The sequence below is a fragment of the Carassius auratus genome, chromosome 2 (assembly GCF_003368295.1).
Source record: "Carassius auratus strain Wakin chromosome 2, ASM336829v1, whole genome shotgun sequence".
In the NCBI taxonomy this organism is placed as follows: domain Eukaryota; kingdom Metazoa; phylum Chordata; class Actinopteri; order Cypriniformes; family Cyprinidae; genus Carassius; species Carassius auratus.
The window spans coordinates 11,632,201-11,654,655 of record NC_039244.1 but is presented as its reverse complement, the minus strand read 5'-3'; the positions used below and the strand labels follow the sequence as shown (position 1 = coordinate 11,654,655).

The 22,455-nt window shown below is 36.9% G+C and overlaps 1 protein-coding gene across 1 annotated transcript in view; it reads right to left on the bottom strand.

Moving 5' to 3' along the window:
• Positions 1 to 22,455, bottom strand: part of LOC113115710 (collagen alpha-1(XI) chain-like) — a 90,842-nt gene that overhangs the window by 51,965 nt on the left and 16,422 nt on the right. Inside the window, exons 5-17 of the mRNA XM_026283267.1 lie at positions 14,242 to 14,367; positions 10,259 to 10,354; positions 9,642 to 9,725; positions 8,274 to 8,579; positions 7,554 to 7,613; positions 6,678 to 6,719; positions 6,481 to 6,543; positions 5,019 to 5,093; positions 4,521 to 4,604; positions 4,236 to 4,292; positions 3,073 to 3,126; positions 2,481 to 2,534; positions 1,921 to 1,974 (exon numbers count right to left, since the gene is read on the bottom strand). Of these exons, the coding sequence (XP_026139052.1) occupies positions 1,921 to 1,974; positions 2,481 to 2,534; positions 3,073 to 3,126; positions 4,236 to 4,292; positions 4,521 to 4,604; positions 5,019 to 5,093; positions 6,481 to 6,543; positions 6,678 to 6,719; positions 7,554 to 7,613; positions 8,274 to 8,579; positions 9,642 to 9,725; positions 10,259 to 10,354; positions 14,242 to 14,367 (1,155 nt within the window). The remainder of the gene's footprint in view (positions 1 to 1,920; positions 1,975 to 2,480; positions 2,535 to 3,072; positions 3,127 to 4,235; positions 4,293 to 4,520; positions 4,605 to 5,018; positions 5,094 to 6,480; positions 6,544 to 6,677; positions 6,720 to 7,553; positions 7,614 to 8,273; positions 8,580 to 9,641; positions 9,726 to 10,258; positions 10,355 to 14,241; positions 14,368 to 22,455) is intronic.

Here is a 22,455-nt window from a genome sequence, read left to right as displayed (position 1 = left end):
ATCACACTTTAGAAATCATCAGAAATTATATATCACTTGAAAACTTAAAATCTCAAAATTCATCCTTTGAAACCCATTTTAAAATCAAACCTTGCGTTTCCATGAAAATGGTACATCAAAATCATGTTACAAAATGTTTTCACTCATGAATTATAAAAATGTAGGTTTGGATCATGCAATTTCAAGTCTATATTCAAAAATGTGTTTGACAGTTAACAGGTTAATGCGTTCCATACAATCAGTTTTACTTATTTCTGGCCAATGCATTTTCCTTAAAGGTCCTAAGACATGAAAATTTCACTTTCTGAGGTTTTTTAAGATTAATACGAGTTCCCCTAGCCTGTATATGGTCCCCAAGTTTCTAGAAATTTGAATCGGTGTAAATTGAGATTTTTCTATCTTTCTCTGCCTTTGAGAAAATGGAAGCTCAAACGGCTGATCTTGAATCTCCTCGTTGTGACGTTGTAACGAGAATTGTTACCTCCCCTTTCTCTGCTTTGCCCGCCCAAATATTTACATATAATTCAGTCACAATGTCAGCACGGGCGTTAACAGACTTTTATGATATGGATTCGACAGCAACGGTACAAACAGTGAGTAACAGTGTTCATTAATGCCTGATCTGTGATCAGTGATTTCTGATGGGTAGCTAATCATTCAAGTTCACACAGACTTTCTTTCTAAATCGTTTAATACTGTTTATGCATCAGTGAATCAAGCCAGTGACTAAACGATCAACTTCGCGTTGTTTCTCTTAGTAGCATGAAACAAATCTGTTATTTAAATTGTGATTTAACTACAGAGAGCGATCAAAGAACGCTCGCTTTTGTCCGGAGCTGTTACACATCGCGAGTATATCTGCACACTTGCCCAAACTGCCGTTACAATGAATGACGCTGTTATGCTGCACAACGGAGCTCTTACTGTATTCATGTGTTTGCTGTTAGCTGTGGTGAAAGCATTTTGTGAGAAAACGTGTTGCAATAATGACGAGATCACTGCATCCCCGCGATAAACAGACTCTGTCTACTCAATGCTCATCACTGCAGCCTTTCATGTGATGGGAAAAGATTGAATTTTTTTTTATATAATCCACACTTCCACGATTCGTTAATCTCGACAGCTGTAATAGTAAAAAAAAAAAAAAAAAAAATATATATATATATATATATATATATATATATATATATATATATATATATATATATATATATATATATATATATATATATATATATATATATATATATATATATATATAAGGAAATGATCCATGTCATGGGACCTTTAAAACTAGAGCTGTGCATTGATTTAAAAAGATCTAACAAATGAACTGCATAGTGTGTGTGTATGCGCGTGTGCACACTTAATTGGACCTATAGTTTGTAATCACAAATAGTATTTCACAAAAATATATTTATACCGTACATTTTCAAATTAATCTAAAATACAGACACATATATAAATTATTTTTTTTTTAAATGTACTATCAAGGCCAGTGTGCCATATATATATATATATATATATATATATATATATATATATATATATATATATATATATATATATATATATATATATATATATATATATATATATACATATATACATATATATATACACATATATATATATATATATATATATATATATATATATATATATATATATATATATATATATATATATATAAAAACAATACATCTGGCCTTCTTTTATTATTTCTGTGGATAAAATAGCCATTTATAGCTATTATGTAGGCCTAAACTGCAAATTATCAGACCAATGTTTTTGTGTATCATTTAATTAAGTATATCATCAAAACACAAAAACAACTCCCCACTCCCAGCTTTCAATACAAAAGAAGCAGTTCTGAAACTTCAAGCAGTGCTAACTGTGTGAAAGCGGAGGTGATTTTACCTTGGCTCCTGATTCTCCAGGAATTCCTCTGGCTCCATCAGCTCCATTTCGGCCCTGTAAAACCAAGTCGCATCATCAGACTGATGTTATGTGTTATGTTGTATTTAAACAACTGCAGAATAAGTGTGAGACAGGAAATGACGTGAAGCACACCTAATTAAGTTGTGTTGAGTCTACAGCAAGTTCGGGGATTGAGTTAGTGTGTCAATTTGACTAATTTATTGCGAAACTGTGAATAAACTGTGTCAAAGGAGAATCTGAGAAAAGTTTCTCACTAAAACTGGCAGATGTGTATGAGAATCCAACAGACATCCGTCATTCAGTAAAGCTGAAACAGGTTAATTAAGGTCAAGGTTAACAGGCACAGACAGCTTCATGGAAAATCTATTGCGTGGTTGGAGAACGAACAGTGGGCTTCTTGCAGAAGAGCCTTTCAGCTTCACTTTGCCGATGTACTTCAGCAGAAGTGTATTATGTATGCCACCCTTTTTGCTTTTTCAGTGTAATGTCACAATCAAACACTACCAACTACCACATGAGCAGATTTTTCCTATTCTTACCCTTTTTCCTGGTTTTCCAAGAGGTCCAGTAGGACCCTGAAGTCCTCTTGGTCCCTTAAAAACACACAACATTCTGTAATGAATTTTTACCGCTAAATGACAAGCGAAAAGCAGTGTTGAAAATTAAGTAAAAGTAATTGTTAAATTGTTACTTTTTATATAAAAAAAACACTTTGAGCCTAATACATCTTCCTCAGCATCAGCTGACTGAGACTCTCCCTTCTCCAGAGTAGAAGCGCAAGTGTTTTTTTACATTAGAAAGTGCAATTTAACTGCAGACAAGTTATATATAAAAAAATATATATCTAAAAAAACTTGAATACCAGTCTAAAATGCTGATTTGCAGCTCAATAAATATTTCTTACTATTATCAATGTTGAAAAAATAAATTGTGCTGCTTTTTGTGAAAACCATGATACTTTTTTTCAGGATTATTTGACAAATAAAAAAAGTTTAGAGAACAACATTTATTTTAAATTTTTATTAAAATATTTACAATAAATAATCAGGAATACTCATATCATTGTTCTATAGATTAAGATTACAATTAGGATTAAAGACGTTAAATCAGGTTGATAAGAGACATAGTCACCTGTGGGCCAGGATCTCCACTTTCCCCTTTAGCACCGGGTGCACCAGGACCACCCTGAAACACACACATGCACAAATGAGTTTTACGTGTCACACACCTCTCTAAACACCAATATCATATGTGTGGAGCTGTGTTTGGGTCACACGCGGAATACCCATACAAATGCGTCTGCCATTGCTATTAAAGGGCATTTGATTTTGGAGGCAGCTGTGGAAAGGAACGAGAGAAATTCTAGTGGCATTCTTATATGATTCATCCCAAGAAGATGAAATACAGAACAAGAAAAATGACAAAAGAAATCTGAGAAGGTACCCATGAAAACAAACTGCAGAGAGCCTGAAAGCACATCAGCACAAAAGAACTGTTCATTTTCTGGACATATGTGTTCCCTGGGAATCGAACCCACAACCCTTTGCGCTGCCCTTTGCGCATACATGTACCGTAAATATATTTAGATTTCTTGGTGCATTTCAATTACTAACTTACTAACTAGTTTAGCATAGCCAGACATTCAGACTGATGGCGGAAGCTCCGGGAACCTTGGCCGCTTTGAATGAAGCAACCAATCATCTTTAGTTTTGTGCCATGTCATGTTTAGGGGCTTGGAAATGTTCCCACAATAACAGACCAGTGTGTAAAACTCTTGGATGTCTTTTAAAGAGTCTATGCCTTGAACTTTATATATTTCAGATCCTTTTGAAAATCCAGCACTTAGTTGTTCCGGATAAGCACTCATTGTCACAGTTGTAAACACAAGACTTTCTTTTAACATGAGGGCGTTTGGTGACAAGGCACCTTTGTTTCCAGGCAGAATGTTAAAGAAAGCAACACACATGTCTCATGGAAATCCTGTATATTTTAACCAATCCAATGACGACCTCGAAACTCCTAAAGTGTTTCCAATTTTGTGTGCCGTATGCATCAGGCGTTCTGCCAGTGGTCTGTGGGCATGATGTCTGAAGCTGAGACTACTAACTAACTCACTAACTAATAGCTGCAAAAGTTTGGTAAAAAAAAAATGCTACAGTTTGTAAAAATGTTTTCACCATATGAAGTGGATGTGGTAGTGACAGAACAGATTTATTTTGTTAAAAAAAAAAAAATAATTTTAATTGTTTTCCTCAATTTAAATGGTCTATGCCATTTAGAAGTGGGACACTTACCACAGGGCCGGAACGTCCGGTCAATCCCATTGGACCAGGTGCTCCCCTCATAGTCAACTGCAGCAACAAAACAAATGGTCAAAAAATAAAGTTTGCAAACCTGACATTAACTGCAGCAGAGTAAATAAGTGTCACTGGCGACTGGTACATTTCCATGTACCATACAGTGTTATGAGAACTTGTCTTTGTTTTAACAATCCATTTAAACTTACTAACATACATTATCTGCACCTAACACACTTATTTCATTCAAACATTCAGGGCAACATGAACAAGGGTACACACCTGGGCCTGGGCAAGGATGGCTTGGGCCTGAGCTTCTTGTGCCGTCACCACTGGACCTTTTGAAGCTTCTCCACCAGCACGGAACTGTCAGAGAAACATTCACAAACACAGAAATCACAAGTTTATTTCAGTACTTTTACCACATGCTGGAATTTAGAGTGGCCACTGGAGTCACTACGACATAAAACGGCTGTAACAGTCTTTTCATTATGGGTTTGCATCTGGGCTCCAAAATGCCAGTTTGTGCAGAGTTAATGTGGACTGTTTGATGTAGCTTGAGTGTAGTGGGGTTACAGGGTGGGGTCAGGACGTGTCGCAGCTGTAACAATTCATAACCTACTTGGACGTTCACAATGATAGTAATTTGTCTGATGTTAGAGGAAGTGGCCATTTGTAACTGATTTTGAGATAAAGTTTGGCGGTTTCTCTAAGAATGCGGGCTGGAAAATCGTGTCCTTAATCAGAATCAGTGGAAATGTATGGGTTGGATGAACTTACCGGCAACATGAGAATGGTGCCAGAGGGCCCTGGAGCTCCATCTGCGCCTGGCAAACCAGGACGACCAGGAGGGCCCTGAGAGAAGAAGAGAGAAGGAGAAAAGAATTAGGGAGAACTGAAGGAAGTGTGTGGGAAATGAATGTGTAAATCGCTGTACAAAAAAGAAAATTAAAGTCAGGGAAAGATTGTTTCTTTAAAGTTTAAACTACAACAATCCACTCATGAGCAAAGAAAAAGAACTGTAGGATTGTCTTAAATAGTTAGTTAAGTCTCCAAAACCTACTCAAAATCCCTAAACCGTTTACGAAAACAAAAGTTGACTAAATTGTTTTGAGAAAAATCCTGAGGCAAATTGCACCTAAACTGCAGGAGATTTCCACAGTGCTCCTTAGACCCAAAATCAAATATAGCTAATGTGCTAAAGCCCATCAGTAATCCATAATAATACACTTAGGTTTATTTCGCTTTATAATTATACAGATGTTTATGCATGTTTTGTGTTGTTTATAGTTCCTTTCATTGCACTGTTTATTTGTGTGTGCGCTCGTAATGAAACTGACACACCACAAGAAAAGCGGGAAGGACTGTAACACATGCACACATATAATAGAGTTCTGCTAGGGTAGTTTTGGGAAGAGATTTTAGCAGGCATGTCACGCTCCTCTTGTAGATTGCTCACTTCAAATTGTTCCCATATGACAGTGTAATTGTGTGAGTGCATGTGTGAGTGTTTTAAGGCTGGGCAAATGTCCTTTCTATGCAACATATACACTGACACCACATGTGCTTCTGTATATAAATCAGTGAGGATGTGCTGTGTGAAAGGGTCAGGCTATCAAGGGAAGCGGCCATCGTTGTTAATTAGGCATTTTCAGTTACAGATTTTGTCCTTTTATGAGGAGGAACTGACGGACATCAAGGCGAGAGGGAAATCACTTCCCCTCACAGACAAAAAGCCCTTTGTGCTGGTAGACATAGGTCATTAATGGTGGGAGTGCGCTCCGTTTCCCAGAATGCACTACAAAGGTTAACTATGCGGGAGGTGAAGAAGCAGCGGCCAAGCTGCACCACCGTAAAGAGGAAAAAAAATCTAGCTGTTTGTTAATTTGTGATCAGCTTTTCTCTGTGCGATAATCAACAGAGTGCATTTACTATTCTGAAAATGGGTGCCAGCAGAACCAGACATAAGTGTCTATGGGAGAATGATGGTGTGTTAAATGTGTGTGAGAGGTTATAATGTTTGCTGTTCCAGTGGAAGTGTTATTAGAGTGAAGATTTATAGGCAGGTCTGGTTTAATTATGGCCTCCGAGGATTTTTTTAATACAGGATTGTAAAAGTGCTGACAGTACTATCTATAACTGGTATACATTTATAGATATCTAAGATATCTTAACACAACAAACAGGATTAAGAAATAAGAAACCTAGATGAGGGACGATATTCTGGAAAATGGCAACTTACTCTTTCACCAGGATCTCCATGGAGGCCCGATGAGCCTTGTATACCTGGAGTGCCGGGGAGACCCTGAAAAAAAGACAAGCAAAACATCCAAGGCAATGTAACAAAGAAAGAAACACTTGCGTTAACTCTATGCTGATATTTTCCATAAAGATATGTTTTCCTATTGAGTTTCGTGTGCGGTACAAGGGGATACTCACAGGGGGACCTGGTGGTCCTGGGGGTCCCTCTACCAGCATCCCCTGAAAATAATTAAATGGGAGAGAAAAATAGAAACATGAGTTCTGTAGCATGCTGGGCAGGCTGTAAATCTCACAGTAGGAGAAGCACAGAAATAAAAATCAGTGAAGTACGAAGAGGATCCCAAATGATGTGATTCTTTTAGTCCAACTGAACCAATCGCCTATTTCACTATTCAAGAAAAGTGAATAATGCAACTGCTGTCAGATTCAGATGAATAATACATTGACATTTGAGAGCATTAATGTAAGAATCCTTTTTCCTGGACTGCTTCCATCTTCCCTTTGCCATATAACTGTTCAAAGAGTAATTAGGTGGGAGGAAGGAGAACATTGGAATATTACAGCTCCCAAATGTAGGATGCATAACATTTGTGAAAAGTGATAGTAAAGACTTTCACAGTGTTTTTAAAAAGAAAAAAATTAAGCAAAAAAAAGTTTCCATGGTTTCCACAGAATCTTAAGCAACCGCTATTTGCAGCATTGATAATGATAAGAACTTATTATTGAGCACCAAATCAACATTTTAGAATAAGATTTCTCGCATGACACTGAAGACTGGAGTATTAGAATATATTAAAATAGAAAACTGTTATTTTAAATTGTAATAATATTTCACAATATTACTGTTTGTACTGTATATAAATACAGCCTTGATGAGCATATGAGACTTTCATAAACATTTAAATACCCTCTCAACTTCAAATTTATATATAGAAGTTAGCAGCCTGGCACATTCTGAACTGACACACTATTGAAAAAAATATGATCCATAATTTATTAGCAGCTGCATTTCATTTGGTACTAATAAAAGCTTCATGCAGAGAGTTTACCTACCGGCTCAATGACTGCAGGATCACCCTTTTGCCCCTTTTCACCGCCATAGCCATCACCAACCTACAACAGAAGCCAAACAAACTGAGATTTAATGACAGAGGAAGTACTACTCCTGTAGACCAAACAACTGTAAAACAGCACATTAAGCACTACAAGTGGTGAACATATTCAGTGATTACTGTGAGGATGATTAGAAATGAAGTGTGCTCCATCAATGCCCACGGGGAAAGTCATTTGACAATATTTATACAATCATTTAACTGTAGTATTAAGTATTAAGTTCAGCCCATTGTTGAGTGCATGTGTGTTTTGTATTTGTGGACCAGAATGATATATCTCTCCAGGAATGAAGAAAAGGAGCACAAAGCCACCGTGTTAAGTATGTGCTTGTGTGTAATTGTCTGTGTCAACGAGTGCTTGTGTTGAATTGCGAAAATAAGTCACAAGCTATAACAGTTCAAGACTGCAATCACACAGCTAACATTTCATTTCCTGTCTCCCACACACCACAAGCAAAACAGCAACATTTGTGAGACTTTCGTGTGCTGCTATGTCAGCAGACGTACTGAAACACAGTAAGGAAAATAGACATTACATTAGTACAGTATTCCTAGAAATTATGAGCATTAGAATTACAGTAAAAAAAAAAAAAACATCCTTGACGATATCTTGCAACACAATTGACTTGTTTCCAACGTAAAAATGGAGAAGTCAACTCACATTGCTCTCCGTGACCTGTGTTTCAGCAGGTCGGCCCGGTCCAAACTCGCTATCGTAGGTCGATCCAGTGGGATTCGCTCCATTAGTATTGTAGTCGTAGAATGGATCGTCATAAATGCTGGGGTCTAACTCTTTTGCATCAGATTCATTAATGTCGTATTCCTTAAAGTACTGTTTCTCTTCTCCATCAGTGCTTTCAGACTCGACGATGTCCACATTCTCACTGGTGGCAACGGTGGGATCCACTCCAACTTCTTCTATCCCTGTAATGTAGTCGTCTACTATTTCTTCTTTTGGCAATGGATTCTGGACAGCCCGGGGAGGCAGGAGGTCAGAGAATGAAGTTAACGGGGAGGTTAGTCAATGCAGACACTTAATTAAACTAATTAACTCATTTAATGAGGTTCTACAGGTGAAATTACAATTGCAGTAGCAAAGCATCATTTTAAATTGGATCATTTTAGACATGATTAATATCCATTACATATTACGTACATATTAATACCTATTTATAATGTGTGTGTTTGTGTGTGTGTGTGTGTGTGTGTGTGTGTATAAGTATATTAGTATATATTGAAAGTGTCAAAAAGTGTTCAAATACTTTTTGGGGCAACTTTATGTGAAAAACTAATAACATTCGATTGTTTTACCATTGCTTTTCCAGAAACTAAAGCTTATCATGAAATGATCGTCCACAAATCTTAATCTGTTTGGTTAATAAAATGACAAAACACAACAAACTTGCATGTCTCATATCATTTTTTTTTTCTCTTTTACTGGAAAACTATTTTGGCTTTAAGTCTGACAGCTTTCCTCACCCAGGGGCCTTTATGCAGTGAACAAAAGCATTCAAGAATTATCTAGTTAATCCCAGCCTTTGTATAATTTACCAGGAGTGCTTTATGAGGCCGTGTCAGCCCATTTAGGTGTATCATTTGAAGCAGACATTTGGCCAACATTAAATGAAAGACATACTGTTCTAGTTAAAGCTGAATGTTCCTCATTTAGACTTTGTGTGATGTCTTAGAACAAACTTTTGAAATAACATAAATAAGGAAAATGCAATGATTTAGCTGCTTTCAGCTGAGTGTAAACTGTTAAATGGAAAGCGGGGTTTTATTTGACTTTTACCCATAAAAATCAGACTGAGGTAGAGCTGGCACCTCAAATATGGATACATTTATGCTTTTCTCTTATAGCTTAGTAATAACATGTTCTAAAATATAGCAATCAGAAAATAAGATGCAAAATAATAATTTTATAAAGTTAGGAAAAACTGATTTAATTGGCCAAAAGAAGGCTATTTGAATAGAATCCAACTTAAAATGGACCATGGGAAATTAAACGTAGGATAATGCAGATCTTTACCTCATTGGCTGGAACGGAAACAGAAGGGGCTTCAGGGCCATAGTCCTGCTCAACATAGTAGTCTCCAGTTTCAACAGTGCTGGGCTATGAGTAAACGTCACACAACAGATTCACATCAATCAGAATGAAGAACAAATGTATCTAATCCTGAGATGTGAATGGTCATTTATTGTTCATTTTAAAACAACTGCTTATTCATAACTGATTGTTTTATACAAGCAGTTCAATTGCAAGTAAAAGTAGGATTTGGAAAGTAAATAACAGCTGCACAAAGAAAGAAAGAAAGAAAGAAAGAAAGAAAGAAAGAAAGAAAGAAAGAAAGAAAGAAATGCTACATTTATTTAGTCTCTATGACAGTGGAATTTTTTTGATGAACAACATGAAAAACTGCATAAATGTTTTCAAAATCTGCAGATCTAGCTAAAAGTTACATTTAGACACTGTAGCTGAATAAAAGTGATGCCACATGAGGAGAGAGCAAGGTAAAGTTACTGAGAGTAACAGAATAGTAGAGTGTGAGAGTTGGGTCAAAAAGTCAAAGATCACAAAGCGTGGAAGTGGGTGGGGCCCCCAGTGATTGACAGGCACCTGGGCCATACAGAGCAAGAGTTGTTTACCTTCTCAGTACCGACATTGTCAGTGGGATTTCCATTGGCAGTCACTTCTTCTGTGTAGTCATAGAACTCATTATAATCTGTGTATTCAGTATTGTACTGGGAGAGAGATGGATGCATGTTAGAAAGAAATACTTGAATTCAAAGTATTCAGTATTGAGTCCTCAAAACATATTTGAATACACTTTGAATAGCTGATATAAAAATAAAAAAAAAAATAAAAAAAAAAACAAGCAAACTTAATAGATAACATACCAAACCAAAATTATTATTTTATTTTTATTTTTATTGGGCATAATTTTGAACAATATATCTACTGGTTTTGGAATTTAAACCAAACACATTTCTCTCTCTTTTTTATTTTCTCATCTTTTCTTTTTTCACTTGCTTGAAAAATGAAAAAAAAAAAAAAAAAAAAAAAAAAAAATAATATATATATATATATATATATATATATATATATATATATATATATATATATATATATATATATATATATATATATATATGTTAATGTATTTATTTAAACACCACTTGGTTTGATGTTTTGTTTAATAATGATACAAGGTTCATAGGTTTTTAAGTGTGGCTACATTTTTAAGTGTTCAAATACTTTTTGGGGTGACCGTATAAAAGGAAGATGCATCGCAGGATATATTACAATACACAACATGGATTAAATTCATTGATCCGAACTGGGCCTTATTCATGAAACATGAGCAGAATGAATTATGTAATTCTGTAATTATGCAAATGAATGTAAATTAATTTGCATGTATCCAAATCACATTCATTTCGATAATTTGAATACAATCATGTTTCATGAATAAGGTCCAGTGATGAAGTTCACTATGGTGTAATCCTCCAGTGCCATCCCTACTGGAGATTTTTAACAGATAAAAAGCATTAACACTGTGCCTAAAATAAGCAATGAGTAACAGCGCCATTTAATTAGTGAAAAGAGACATAAGTAAACAGTACAACGTATTCTTGTCACCAGTGAAAATACTCAAGAAGTCAAGAAAATTCAACCTCTATTAAACATAAAAATGCACTTCAAATGTCAGAGTATGTGGGTATGTGATAGTGAAAATGATTTAAAAAAAAAAGAAAAAAGAAAAAAAAAAAGGAGTCTTACAGAGTATTAAAAGAAAATCAGAAAGACTGCAACATGCCTGCTAATGCTCTATTTTATCATATAATTTTGAGCCACCTGCCTTATCAGTCCACTGGCACACTAGTTAAATGTTCAACATCCAAAGAAGAGAATTATTGATAATTACCATTAAACAAACAAGCAAACAAGCAAATAAAAACAAGTAATCATTATACTAACATTATACTTTTAACAATTGCCAAGGAACATAAAAACTTGGCACGTTGATGCAGAATGTTCAGTAATACCAACATCAAATGAATGCCGCGATTAATGTGAAAGACCTACAGTATGCTGGTTTACAATATTTCATTTTAGTGTGTAAAGTTAAATAGAACACATGCATTCACAGAGTATGTGACACATGGCATTTTCCAGTGTATTATTATTTTGTTGGCTAATTCTACTTCTAATGAAGTGTACTAATTAAATGTACTACTTCCCAAGCGCACAAACAGTTTTGTCTTATATAGCAGTCAGTTTAACAGTTCAACAAAGAGCTATTGTTAAGTCTTTCCCAATAATTAAATGACTTTCATAAATGAGCAATCATAAACATACGCTTCCAATCCTCAGCTTGTTGTCTTCTCTAGTTGTAATAAGGTCCATGAACATAAGGTGAGGTATAGCAGATTAAATTAAAACAGAAAGGAATGAATTTAAATCCCAATGCATCATCTAAGCTGATAACACTGGATGGAGAAGAGAAGCGAAAGGAAGAAATATCCAGCTGCAAATCGATATTAAAGGGTTTTTGGAGCATGCCATGGCTGTAACCAGTGAGCTGAATGAAAGGCATAAATATCGTCCTGGGCCATTAAAAACACATCTCCGTTTCCCACGCGTATCTTAAAGCATTGGGTACGGCGCAGGGGAGCTCCTTGCAGGGGAAAAGAATGGGCCTCTGCTCTTCTTAATAGATATAGATATTAAGTTGCTGATGCTGGACTGAGTTACAGTACTAGTAAGTTAACATTGACTACATATCATCTGACTATATAGTTAAGTCATTTGTTTTTACCACTATGCATTATCACTGTAACTGATTTGTCCATTGGTTTTGCTCTGGCGTCTTCCGTGATACTGTATGTGAAGCTACATTTTCCATCCCCTGTTGTAGTGTGGTTCTCAATACCCCAAGCAGCCGTTACAGTGATTTATCATCATGTTACAATCAGGAGTTCTTTAATGGCGGAGAGACATAACTTCATTTTTCCAGGTATTCCAGATTTAGCTGTGGAGGGAGAAACTAGGCTTTCCCAGTGAGCATGCAGGAGTAATTACAGAAAAATATATTTCCACGCCACTCACAAGCAGGCTCAGATTCTGTGGCGGGGGAAAAATAGTTTCCACCGTGAGCTCATTGGTTATTCAATGAAATATTATTGGAAAACATCGACATTGAAAAAGCTTAATGTCGAAAACCCGACAAACCGCACTGTGTAAATTTGGGATTAGCAGAAGAGTTTAATCCCTCTAGATCACACTTGTGATTCACAATAGATTCAGCAAGGACAGTCTGTACAGACATAGTGCTCTAATAAAACATTCTGTACCACAATAATAGACTAAATAATAGGGGTGAAAATTTACATTATTATTTTTTTTTTGATTACTCTTACATGGGGTAGGCAAGTCTGGCCCTAGAGAGCCACAGTCACTAATCAAACACACTTGAACAAGCTCATCAATGTCTTCAGGATTACTATAAGGCTACAGGCAGGTGAGGGGTTTTTTCAGGGTTGGAGCTGAACTCTGCAGGACTGCGGCTTTCTTTAACTTTAGAATGACAAATATGTGAATATATATAAAAAGTCTTAAATTATTTACAAATGTAATAAAAATATATGTGATGTGATCTGGGAAAATCCAATTAATCCATTTTTTTTGTCAGAATTAGGGTTTAATTTGATTATTATTAAAAAAATATAATCTAGGAAAATATCTTGGCAAATTTCACTTGTTTAGTGCAGAAAAATTGTGATTTATTGCAGCAAGCAGAAAAGACTGTATTTCTCTCATGTTGAGAACATGCTGCGGAGGTGCTTTCTCTTAACACCACAAAAAACTGTTAACCTATCAAATCAAATGTGGATCAATGCACATTTCTCGTCAGTCCTGTGTAAACTACAGCATTCTATTTTTATTTATTTATGTTTTAATATCGTGAGATGGCAAAGCGCAAGAAAACAATGCAGTCTAAAGCTTCTAACTTAGACAATCTTGCTCGTCTCAGTCTGCTCAATTTTGGTGATGTCAGTGCCCTAAAAAATCATTAAGTAGAAGTTAAACCCATCTCACTTTAAACCCGTTTTTCTCAAAATTCAATTTTGGTAAATATAAACTATATAAAAAAAATAGCTATCAGACAACTTCAGACAGCCATAACTTATGTTGTTAAGGTAACATTTCACCATTTGTTGGGTTTTCCTAGATCGCATCACATATTTGTAAATATATGGTGACCTTCCCCCACCTTGCCATCAACTATTCACAGCGCCACCTAGTGCATTTATTTGCAACATTCATATAAAGATGAGAATTTCATTGTGAAAGTATATACATGCAGTCTTTCTGGATACGAATAGAGCTCGAGTAGCATTTTTATTAGACTAGTTGTTGCAGAACCAAAACCCAACTAGGCGACTACTCGCACATACCCCTACTAAACACTGATGGATGATTTATATTTGGTAATGGTTTTGGACCCAGGCCTAAGAAAACCACAGAAAGAAGCTGTGGGTGTAGGCCGTATATAATCCATTAATACATCATCAAACAAACACAGACACAGCACACTCGTCTGGGTCAGATCCAGACATTTACTGACCTCTTCCTCAGGTTCCTGGGCCTGTGGGGTCTCCTGATGGGGGGTTTCGCAGTCAGGGCTGTAGTGTTCACAGTAGTCGTGAGCTGCACGAGGGTCTGCCACCAAAAGCAGCTGCTGGATGTCCCCCTGAATGACATCACAGAGACATTTATCAGAAATATACTGTGTATCTATACATAAAAATGATACATGCCGATTTTAGATAGATATGTATATAGACAGACAGATACAGTAGGTACTGTAGGTAGATGGATGACAGACAGACAGACAGACAGATAGACAGACAGACAGAGAAGAAATACTGTATCATGAGTACTAATCTGCCACATAACAATGAGCAGTTGCACACTGTAGAATCCATCTTTTGATATTGTACTAAATGTACTAGAGAACAATACCCGTGATTACATCGAAAGTAGTTGTGGGGCATTGAGCATTAGCCTCTTTCTGTTGTGAGCTCCTTTCCCAGCCTCTCAAAATTTGCTCTGACAGGAAGAAGGCAGACACGCCAATCAGGTGAAATTTCAAGGAAGAATGAAAGCTCCTGGTTCAGTGCTGAGCGAGCAGATGTCAAAACGGCTACTAATCTGTGACCCATTCAGAAAGCACTATTGTGCTCAATGGTGAATCACATTTCACAGAGCGGTCCTACGCTGACGAGTGAGGTATGGCAAGAAAAATAACCATCACCCGCACTGATCTGAAAAATCTGATGCCATCTGTTTCTCATGAAAATTTCAGGAAAGGAAATAAGATCCCTTCTCCCACCTTGACTCAAAGACCAAACAGCTCAGCGAACACAAGCAGAACCCAAGGAATTCTTCAAGCAGGAACTGTTTGACTCTGCTGAGAATGTAAACTACTGCTGGGGAAACCGCAGAGTACCTCAGCTGACCCACACAGACTCGGACTTGACGTGCTAAAGCCTGATATAATGCATAGTAAATAGATAAATAAGTCAAAGGTGGGTGTAAATAAACATAAAAAAAATTCCTTGATTTGATTGGTGTGTAAAGTCGAGGCAAGCGGGGTGGCCTGGGGAGGAGAATACTAACATGCAGACAACATTAAATTACAGGGTTTACATCTGTAGGAGCTTAAGGCGCTGGAAGACATTTTATGGTACCAAAATGATGCTTCCTGCAAGCACGAACAATAAATCCTTGTACACAATGGAGAGCTCTGATATCCCTCTTTACAACAAACATCTCACGATTAGGAACATATTTAGGAGGCAAATGCATTTTTAATGCAACTTTATATTTGAAAATGTAAAAAAAAAAAAAATGCTGTATCACATAAACATGTGTTTTCCTGTATTAACTAAAAGACTATTATATCATGATTGTACTAAATAATTAATATATAATTTATTTGTTTGCTGATGGCAGTTGAAAGTTCTGTTAAAAAGATGAAAATAGGGCTGTCATCATTAAATAGCTAGAATTTATTACATGATTTCTGACTTCTAATGATTTTTTATCTACCCCCCCCCCCCCCCCCCCCCCCCAATTTGATTCTATTCTAGTGGAGTTTGACCGACACACTGATTTTCAGTGACCCAGTTCAAACATAGTCAGACAAACCATTCACACACACACACACACACACACACACACCTGATCTAGTTTAACATTAATTAAAAAAATGTGCTGGCCCACTACTGACATCCATCTCTGGTCAAACACATCTCTCTTTTCAGTTTATTCCTAGTCTGAGTCCCATCCAATGACTCTCCATCATTGGATGAGAGTTGTTTTTCTAAGCGTCTGGAACATCTTCTTCCTCACTATTGAGACCATAGGTTATATGAAAGCATGGCTCTGAACTAAACACTGATGGAAACAGGGCGATATAAATCTAGTTTGAATACTTGAGCACCCATTTGAGATTGCCCTGTATTACAATGTCTCCTGAATACGGTGTTAATTCATAACAGACACATTCTTTTCAAAGAAAAGAACTCGTAGTACAGCACAGTGAGCTCATTTAAAAAAGTGGGCCAAAAAACTTACAACAACAGATCAGTATCAAAATCCCCACCACCAGCTACTTGTTCTGCATCACTAGACCACTTCAAATCACTGAATGTATTAGTTACATCATGCCCTATTAAGTCCGTTGAGGGTCAGAGTTTAAAAAACACACTCAAATCGCCAGAAACTAAATATGATCCAGGCTACAGATGTCAGAAGTGCCAGCACTGTTAACGTTTTATTATTTTAAAGATGCAATGATTCCATTGCAATGGTACCAGGTATCAACTCAATCTCAATACCCAAATACTGTCTGGCAAGCAGGCAGACACTTTAAAATGACCAGCTAAAAAAAATAATAATAATAATTAAATACATTTACAATTGTCTATAACTGTCCACATGGACAAAAAATAAATTAAAAAATTCTTAACCAACACATTCTCAAAACCTTTCCTTTAATTACGACGGCAACCTGTGGCATTTGTTTATCCTGCTGCGGTAATAATACTATTCTCAAGCATGCTTAAGGCCAAATTGATATAAAACCGCTCAGATCCCTTCAGCCTAATGACCAGCACTATCAGTGTACATACAAGACTTTAATGGCTTAACCGAGCTAAAAACTGGGCTTGTACAAAAAGATCACCTTAAAGATCTAAACTGAAGCCTGCAATGTTTTTTGCATTTCAGCAGATAGTGACAGTGATAAAGTAGTGACAGATCATTACTTTTGTTTACATGTAACAGGTAAAAAATGTAAGGCAGTACTTGGTTCTATTGATGGATGGATGTTGCTCGTTCATAGTACAAGCAATAACATGCATATAGAAATTAGATGGATTACTGGGTTTCTAGTGAAGATGATAAAATCTACAAATAGTGTGCTGAAAGAACAAGACCTAAAAGTGATTCTCAGTGGCAGATGGACAAAACTTAATGGAGTAACTCTGTGAAATGAGTTTAACACATGACATCCACCCATTTTTATCATCGTCCTTACCTGATGAAGTGTTAATGACGTATTCTGCTGAAGACTGTGCAATTTACATGTCAGAGGTCAAGTCCAGAGAAGAAAGTTTGGTTCATTACGTGTGCACTGAGACTTAACCAGACCAGTGCTTATGATTACCACTGTCAGCACTCTGTAATTATGACTTGAGGAATGCCAGGTATTCCTGCCAGTCCCTATGACCTGCCGTGTGATCTTTCTGTCACAATAGGCAACAGACTAGGAGAGTGAACATTAAAGTCACATGTAAATTGACAATGCAAAGTAGGCTCACATAAAATGTGTATTGGACCAAAACTTGCTGACAACCTCTTGTTTAAATGAACTGACTGACTAGTTACAACACCTAAAATGTATACACTTAGGGTCCTTTCACACAGAATGTGTTTTTGTGTTAAAAAATGTGAAACATGAGATCTAGTCCAGGGTTGTCCAAACCTGTTCCTGGAGGGGCGCACTGTCCTGCAGAGTTTAGCTCCAACCCAAACAAAAATAAAAAAACGCAACTGAACCAGGTTAATCAAAATGTGTGTCTCAATCAGCTCCCTAGTTTAGCAGTCATGGCCTGCCTCAATCACAGAATATACTTCCAGAAGGATGTTTGCTCCCTGAAAATTTCCACAATACATCACAAAAACCGGGGTCACTATGTTCCCTTTTGGACATATTTCTGAAGCACTAAACAGAAAATGCATGAGCCAATTCAATAAATATCATGAAACACAATAGAAGATTTGAAAAAGACAAAAAAATATCTATTTTAATGTCAGAATAAACACATACCTAGACAAGTAGTGAACACATCTAGTTAACATTTATAAATAATATTTGACTGAAATATGTTGCAGAACAACATTAAAAATTCTCAAAAAGTTGTTGAGTAATATCATTCATGTTTTACAACGTTGTACATGGTCATACCACTGGAAATTGAGAATCTTTACCAGTGCACAGATTTGTGTACATTATATATTGAATCACAAGCTGAAAAATTAGGGAGCTGATTGAGATGCACCCAAGATCTTCAGTCTGACTACAAACTTTCAGTCAAGTGTGTTGGAGCTGGTTGGAGCTAAACTTCAACCGTGACATTAGCCCTCCAGAAGCAGGATAATACACTCATGTTCTACTGAAAGTCACAAATAACAGTCAGCCATATTTCAAGGCCTGGAGTCAGCAGTTATCCCTCCTGACACGTTAACCTAGATATTCAGCGAAGAGTTTTGGACAGATTCAGAGGAAAATACAGACTGGAATAATGTCATGGAAAATGTAGATTATTTGAAAAGTGCTTAAACAGCAACTGAATGTCAAATGCAGGAAACGTGGAGTATCTAATGCACCCTAGAATTTTTTTATGAAATACAGACAGTCTCTGTGGCAAGATGTGGGGAAAAAGCTTTGTTTTAAGCGCAGGGAGACATATTCTATGCACACTTTGAATAACACTAGTGTACTAAGGCAAAAAAAATTAAATCCAGTGATGGTGTAAGTTTTAATACACCCCACTCCCTACTTATTTGTCCCATTCCAGAGCAGTCCTCCAAACAGCAGCCGTGACATAGCAGTGAAGCTAGCCTCAAATGTTACCTTATCACTCTACTGGGAGGCGTTAACAGTAAAATATGTTTCACAGCAGTGAGCAGGACACAGGTGGAGGCCAGTCGGGGAGAGGAGGATACTGAGTTTTTAAAAAAGAGGGAGAAATTAATGGCCAAATGCATAACAGTATACAGTAACATCTTTGAGGAAACAACAGCCTATGTGATCAGTATTTCCACAGGTAATCTGATGACAGTACACTCTACACTCTTAGAAAGAAAGGTACAAATGTTGTCACTGGGGTGGTACCTTTTAGGAACTAATATACACTTTACATACAAGGACATACCTTAAAGATACCAATATGGAACCTTTAGGTATGAAGGTGCACCTTTTGAAAAGATACCACATCATTGACAGCTTTCTTTTTTTCTGACAGTGTAGAAGAAGTCCAGTCCGGTTTTACACCAGTTAAACAAACATAGGATATCTTAAGATAGATAAGATAGATGCTCGGTGAGGCAAACTACACTGTGAACAATTATTATTACTATTATTATTATTATTATTATTATTATTATTATTATTTAGCTTTAAATGAAAAAGATTATTGGAAGACAATTGTATTTCAGTCTTTCTACTTTAAAATTTCATGTTTAGTGTTACTTGCAGTTTCTTCAGGTTTATTTGTTCAATTTAATAGCAATTGGGAAATTGGGAAAGCAAATTCTACACTAGTTTTTTTCAGTGTATTCTTTAAAAAAAATAAATAAATAAATAAATGAATTGCATATAACATTATTTTATGAAAGCAAAAAATTATGGTAGTAATTAATTTAATTTGTTTCAGGTTATTAGATCAGCAAAACCTTAACTGATTGTAAAAAGATCTTTTGAGTAGCTTCTAACTTGCATGCTTTTTCCCATTGAACACAAAAAGTGATTAAAGTATCTTCACACAGAAAGAGAAGTGCACAAAAGGTGATTTCAAGTTGTACCTATTAAAAGTTTTGTCATAAAACACCAAGCTGAAGACAATCTCTTGCAGTTATGAATCTTGGCCAAGTTATTGCACACTCCGATCATATTTTCCCCTAATTTGAAGTGTTAAGTTAACACCTGCTTATGCGATCTGCAAAGACTAGAAACACAGATGCTTGAGCATGAGGTATGGTGCTATGTCAGACCTAGTAGCTCATCTCCAATGACGGACACAGCTATCTCACAAAAAAATGTGGGTTTACATTTGTTTGCAACCTAAATGTGTATCTGCACCACCAAAACAGAATTGCAAAAAGAATGACTGCTGTCAAGGTTTATTGAACAATCAGCCTACAAGTTTTTTACTCATCGTCTGTCACTAATGGGTACAAGTACAAAGATCAGTACTACATAGCAACTATACACAAGCATCTCAGATATGGTCCTCAATTGTAAAACGGTTCAATAAAAAAGAAGCTATTATTTTATGCAATTTGCTTTTTATACAAAGAATTTCCAATTAATTTCAATGAAAATAGTTCCAAACAAAGCCAAACTAGAAATTGTTGTTTCTTTGAACAACACACCAGTGCTGGTGTTTAGAATGAATCAGGTTTTTTTTACACCACCACCTATTGGTGTAACAATGTAACCTGCAAAAAGAGACGGTTCAAGGGTGTTATGAACAAACAAATGGGAAAAAACTCCACGTGTTATGATGTGACAAAAACACATTTATTTCAACAAGATGATCACACTTCTTTAAAATCTCAAAGATGAAACACCCAGTTATTCAGCTTGATTTTTTTCCATCCACTCAATGTCTAACACATGTCCTCGAATGAACACTAATTTGGATTCCTTATGACATGCTGGACTTCTGGCCAGAGATTCTTAAACCCATGTCATATCTCACAGGGTCGGCTAAGCCTGGCTACTTCCTTGGCCAAGAGTGACAAGATACGTTTCCCAATTCGCCAACAGTCCTTGCAAAGTCATGGGGGGCAGTTGTGGCCTAACGGTTAGAGAGTCTGACTTGTAACTCAAAGGTTGCAGGTTCAAGTCTCAGGTCTGCCAGGAATTATTGGTGGGGGAGTGAATAACCAGTGATCTCTTCCTCCACAACTGAGGTGAGACCCTTGAGCAAGGCAGGTGCTCCTCAGGTGCCACAGCACATGGCTGCCCACTGCCCCGGGTGTGTTTGCTACTGTGTGCACATGGATGGATTAAATGCAGAGCACAAATTCCAAGTATGGGTCGCCACACGTCACTTCAAACATACTACATAACAATCTTGATTACTAATGTAACCTCGGTTCCCTGAGATACAGGAATGAGTACTGCGTCACTAGATGATATAGCTAAAGTATTTTTTTCTCTGATAATGAAAATGCTCTGCCATTGGTTAGTGCAGTGAATAAAAAACAAACCAGTGGCAAGGCTGTGGAGATGCCTATGGCCACGAAGCCCACCAAAGCCCGCCAATATGGGGAGGACCACCTCAGGTTACTTCGACTGTAGTGACGACACTGAGTCATGCAGCTCATTGCCTTGTTCCAAGAAAAACTTATACAGCCTCGGCACACAGGGCCAAGAGTGTACAAGAAGTAAAGCAGTTCTAGCAAGATTGAGCGTGTTAAGACAAAACCCTTCCTAGAGCTAGTCCCGCCTTCTGGCAGGTGCATGCTGACTATGCACAAAGGACCTTAGCCTGTAAGGCAGGGACATCCAGGTTGAAAAAAAACTAGCAAACGTGGATGGCGAGGCCTAGCTGGCCGCAGCACAGATTTCTGCGACAGACTAGACAAAGCCCAAGAAGAGGCAACAACTCTGGTGGAGTGGGCTCATATTCCAGTGGAGCATTGCAGTCCCAAGGAAGAATATGCTAGTGTTAATGTGTCAACTATCCACCGGGAAAGTCTCTGCCTCATGACCAGATGACCCTTGGTGTGGGCACGAAAGCTAATAAAGAGCTGCTCCAATTGCCAACATGAGGCAGAGTGCTCAAGCTAAATCCTCAGCGCCCTGACGGGGCAGAGAAAATTCAACTCTGTGTCCTCCTCCGAGTAAGGAAGCGCAGAGAGTGTAATAAAATGTAGATGTCTTTCCAAAAAAGGGCACTTTACAAACTCCAAAAGGACACCAAAGGAGCACATATAAGCAAATATGAAAGGAAGAAAAAAATCTGAATTTTATAATATGCTATGTGTACAGTGCAACAGCAAAGACCCTTTTTATATTTTAGAGAAGTCAAGATGCAATACCGAGCAGGTTTTGAAAAACAAACAAACAAACAAACAAAAAAAAAAACACTAAACCAACCACCTGCTGACTGCATTCAGTATATCTACTACTGCAGAAATATCCATTCATTATTGTAAATGTGTGTGGAAACAATGTGAATGTATGGAAATGTCTGTGCAGTGCATAAATACAATGTGCGAACAGTGTGTCAAGAGCACATATACACAAATTATTATAACGGACTCATGCGTGCTCACTGTATGACTCCTGTACACCACCACAATCGCCTTTAGCTTGATTGCAGTCTTCATCCATCAAAACTTTTCTAGCAAGACTGTTTAACCGTAGTTTGCGTCATAGAGCATTGGGATGTGTTGACAATCCGTTCAGCCAGTACTTCACTCAGCATGTGTGATGTGTAAGCCTCGCGTTCTTCAGAGACAATCACAGAATATTACA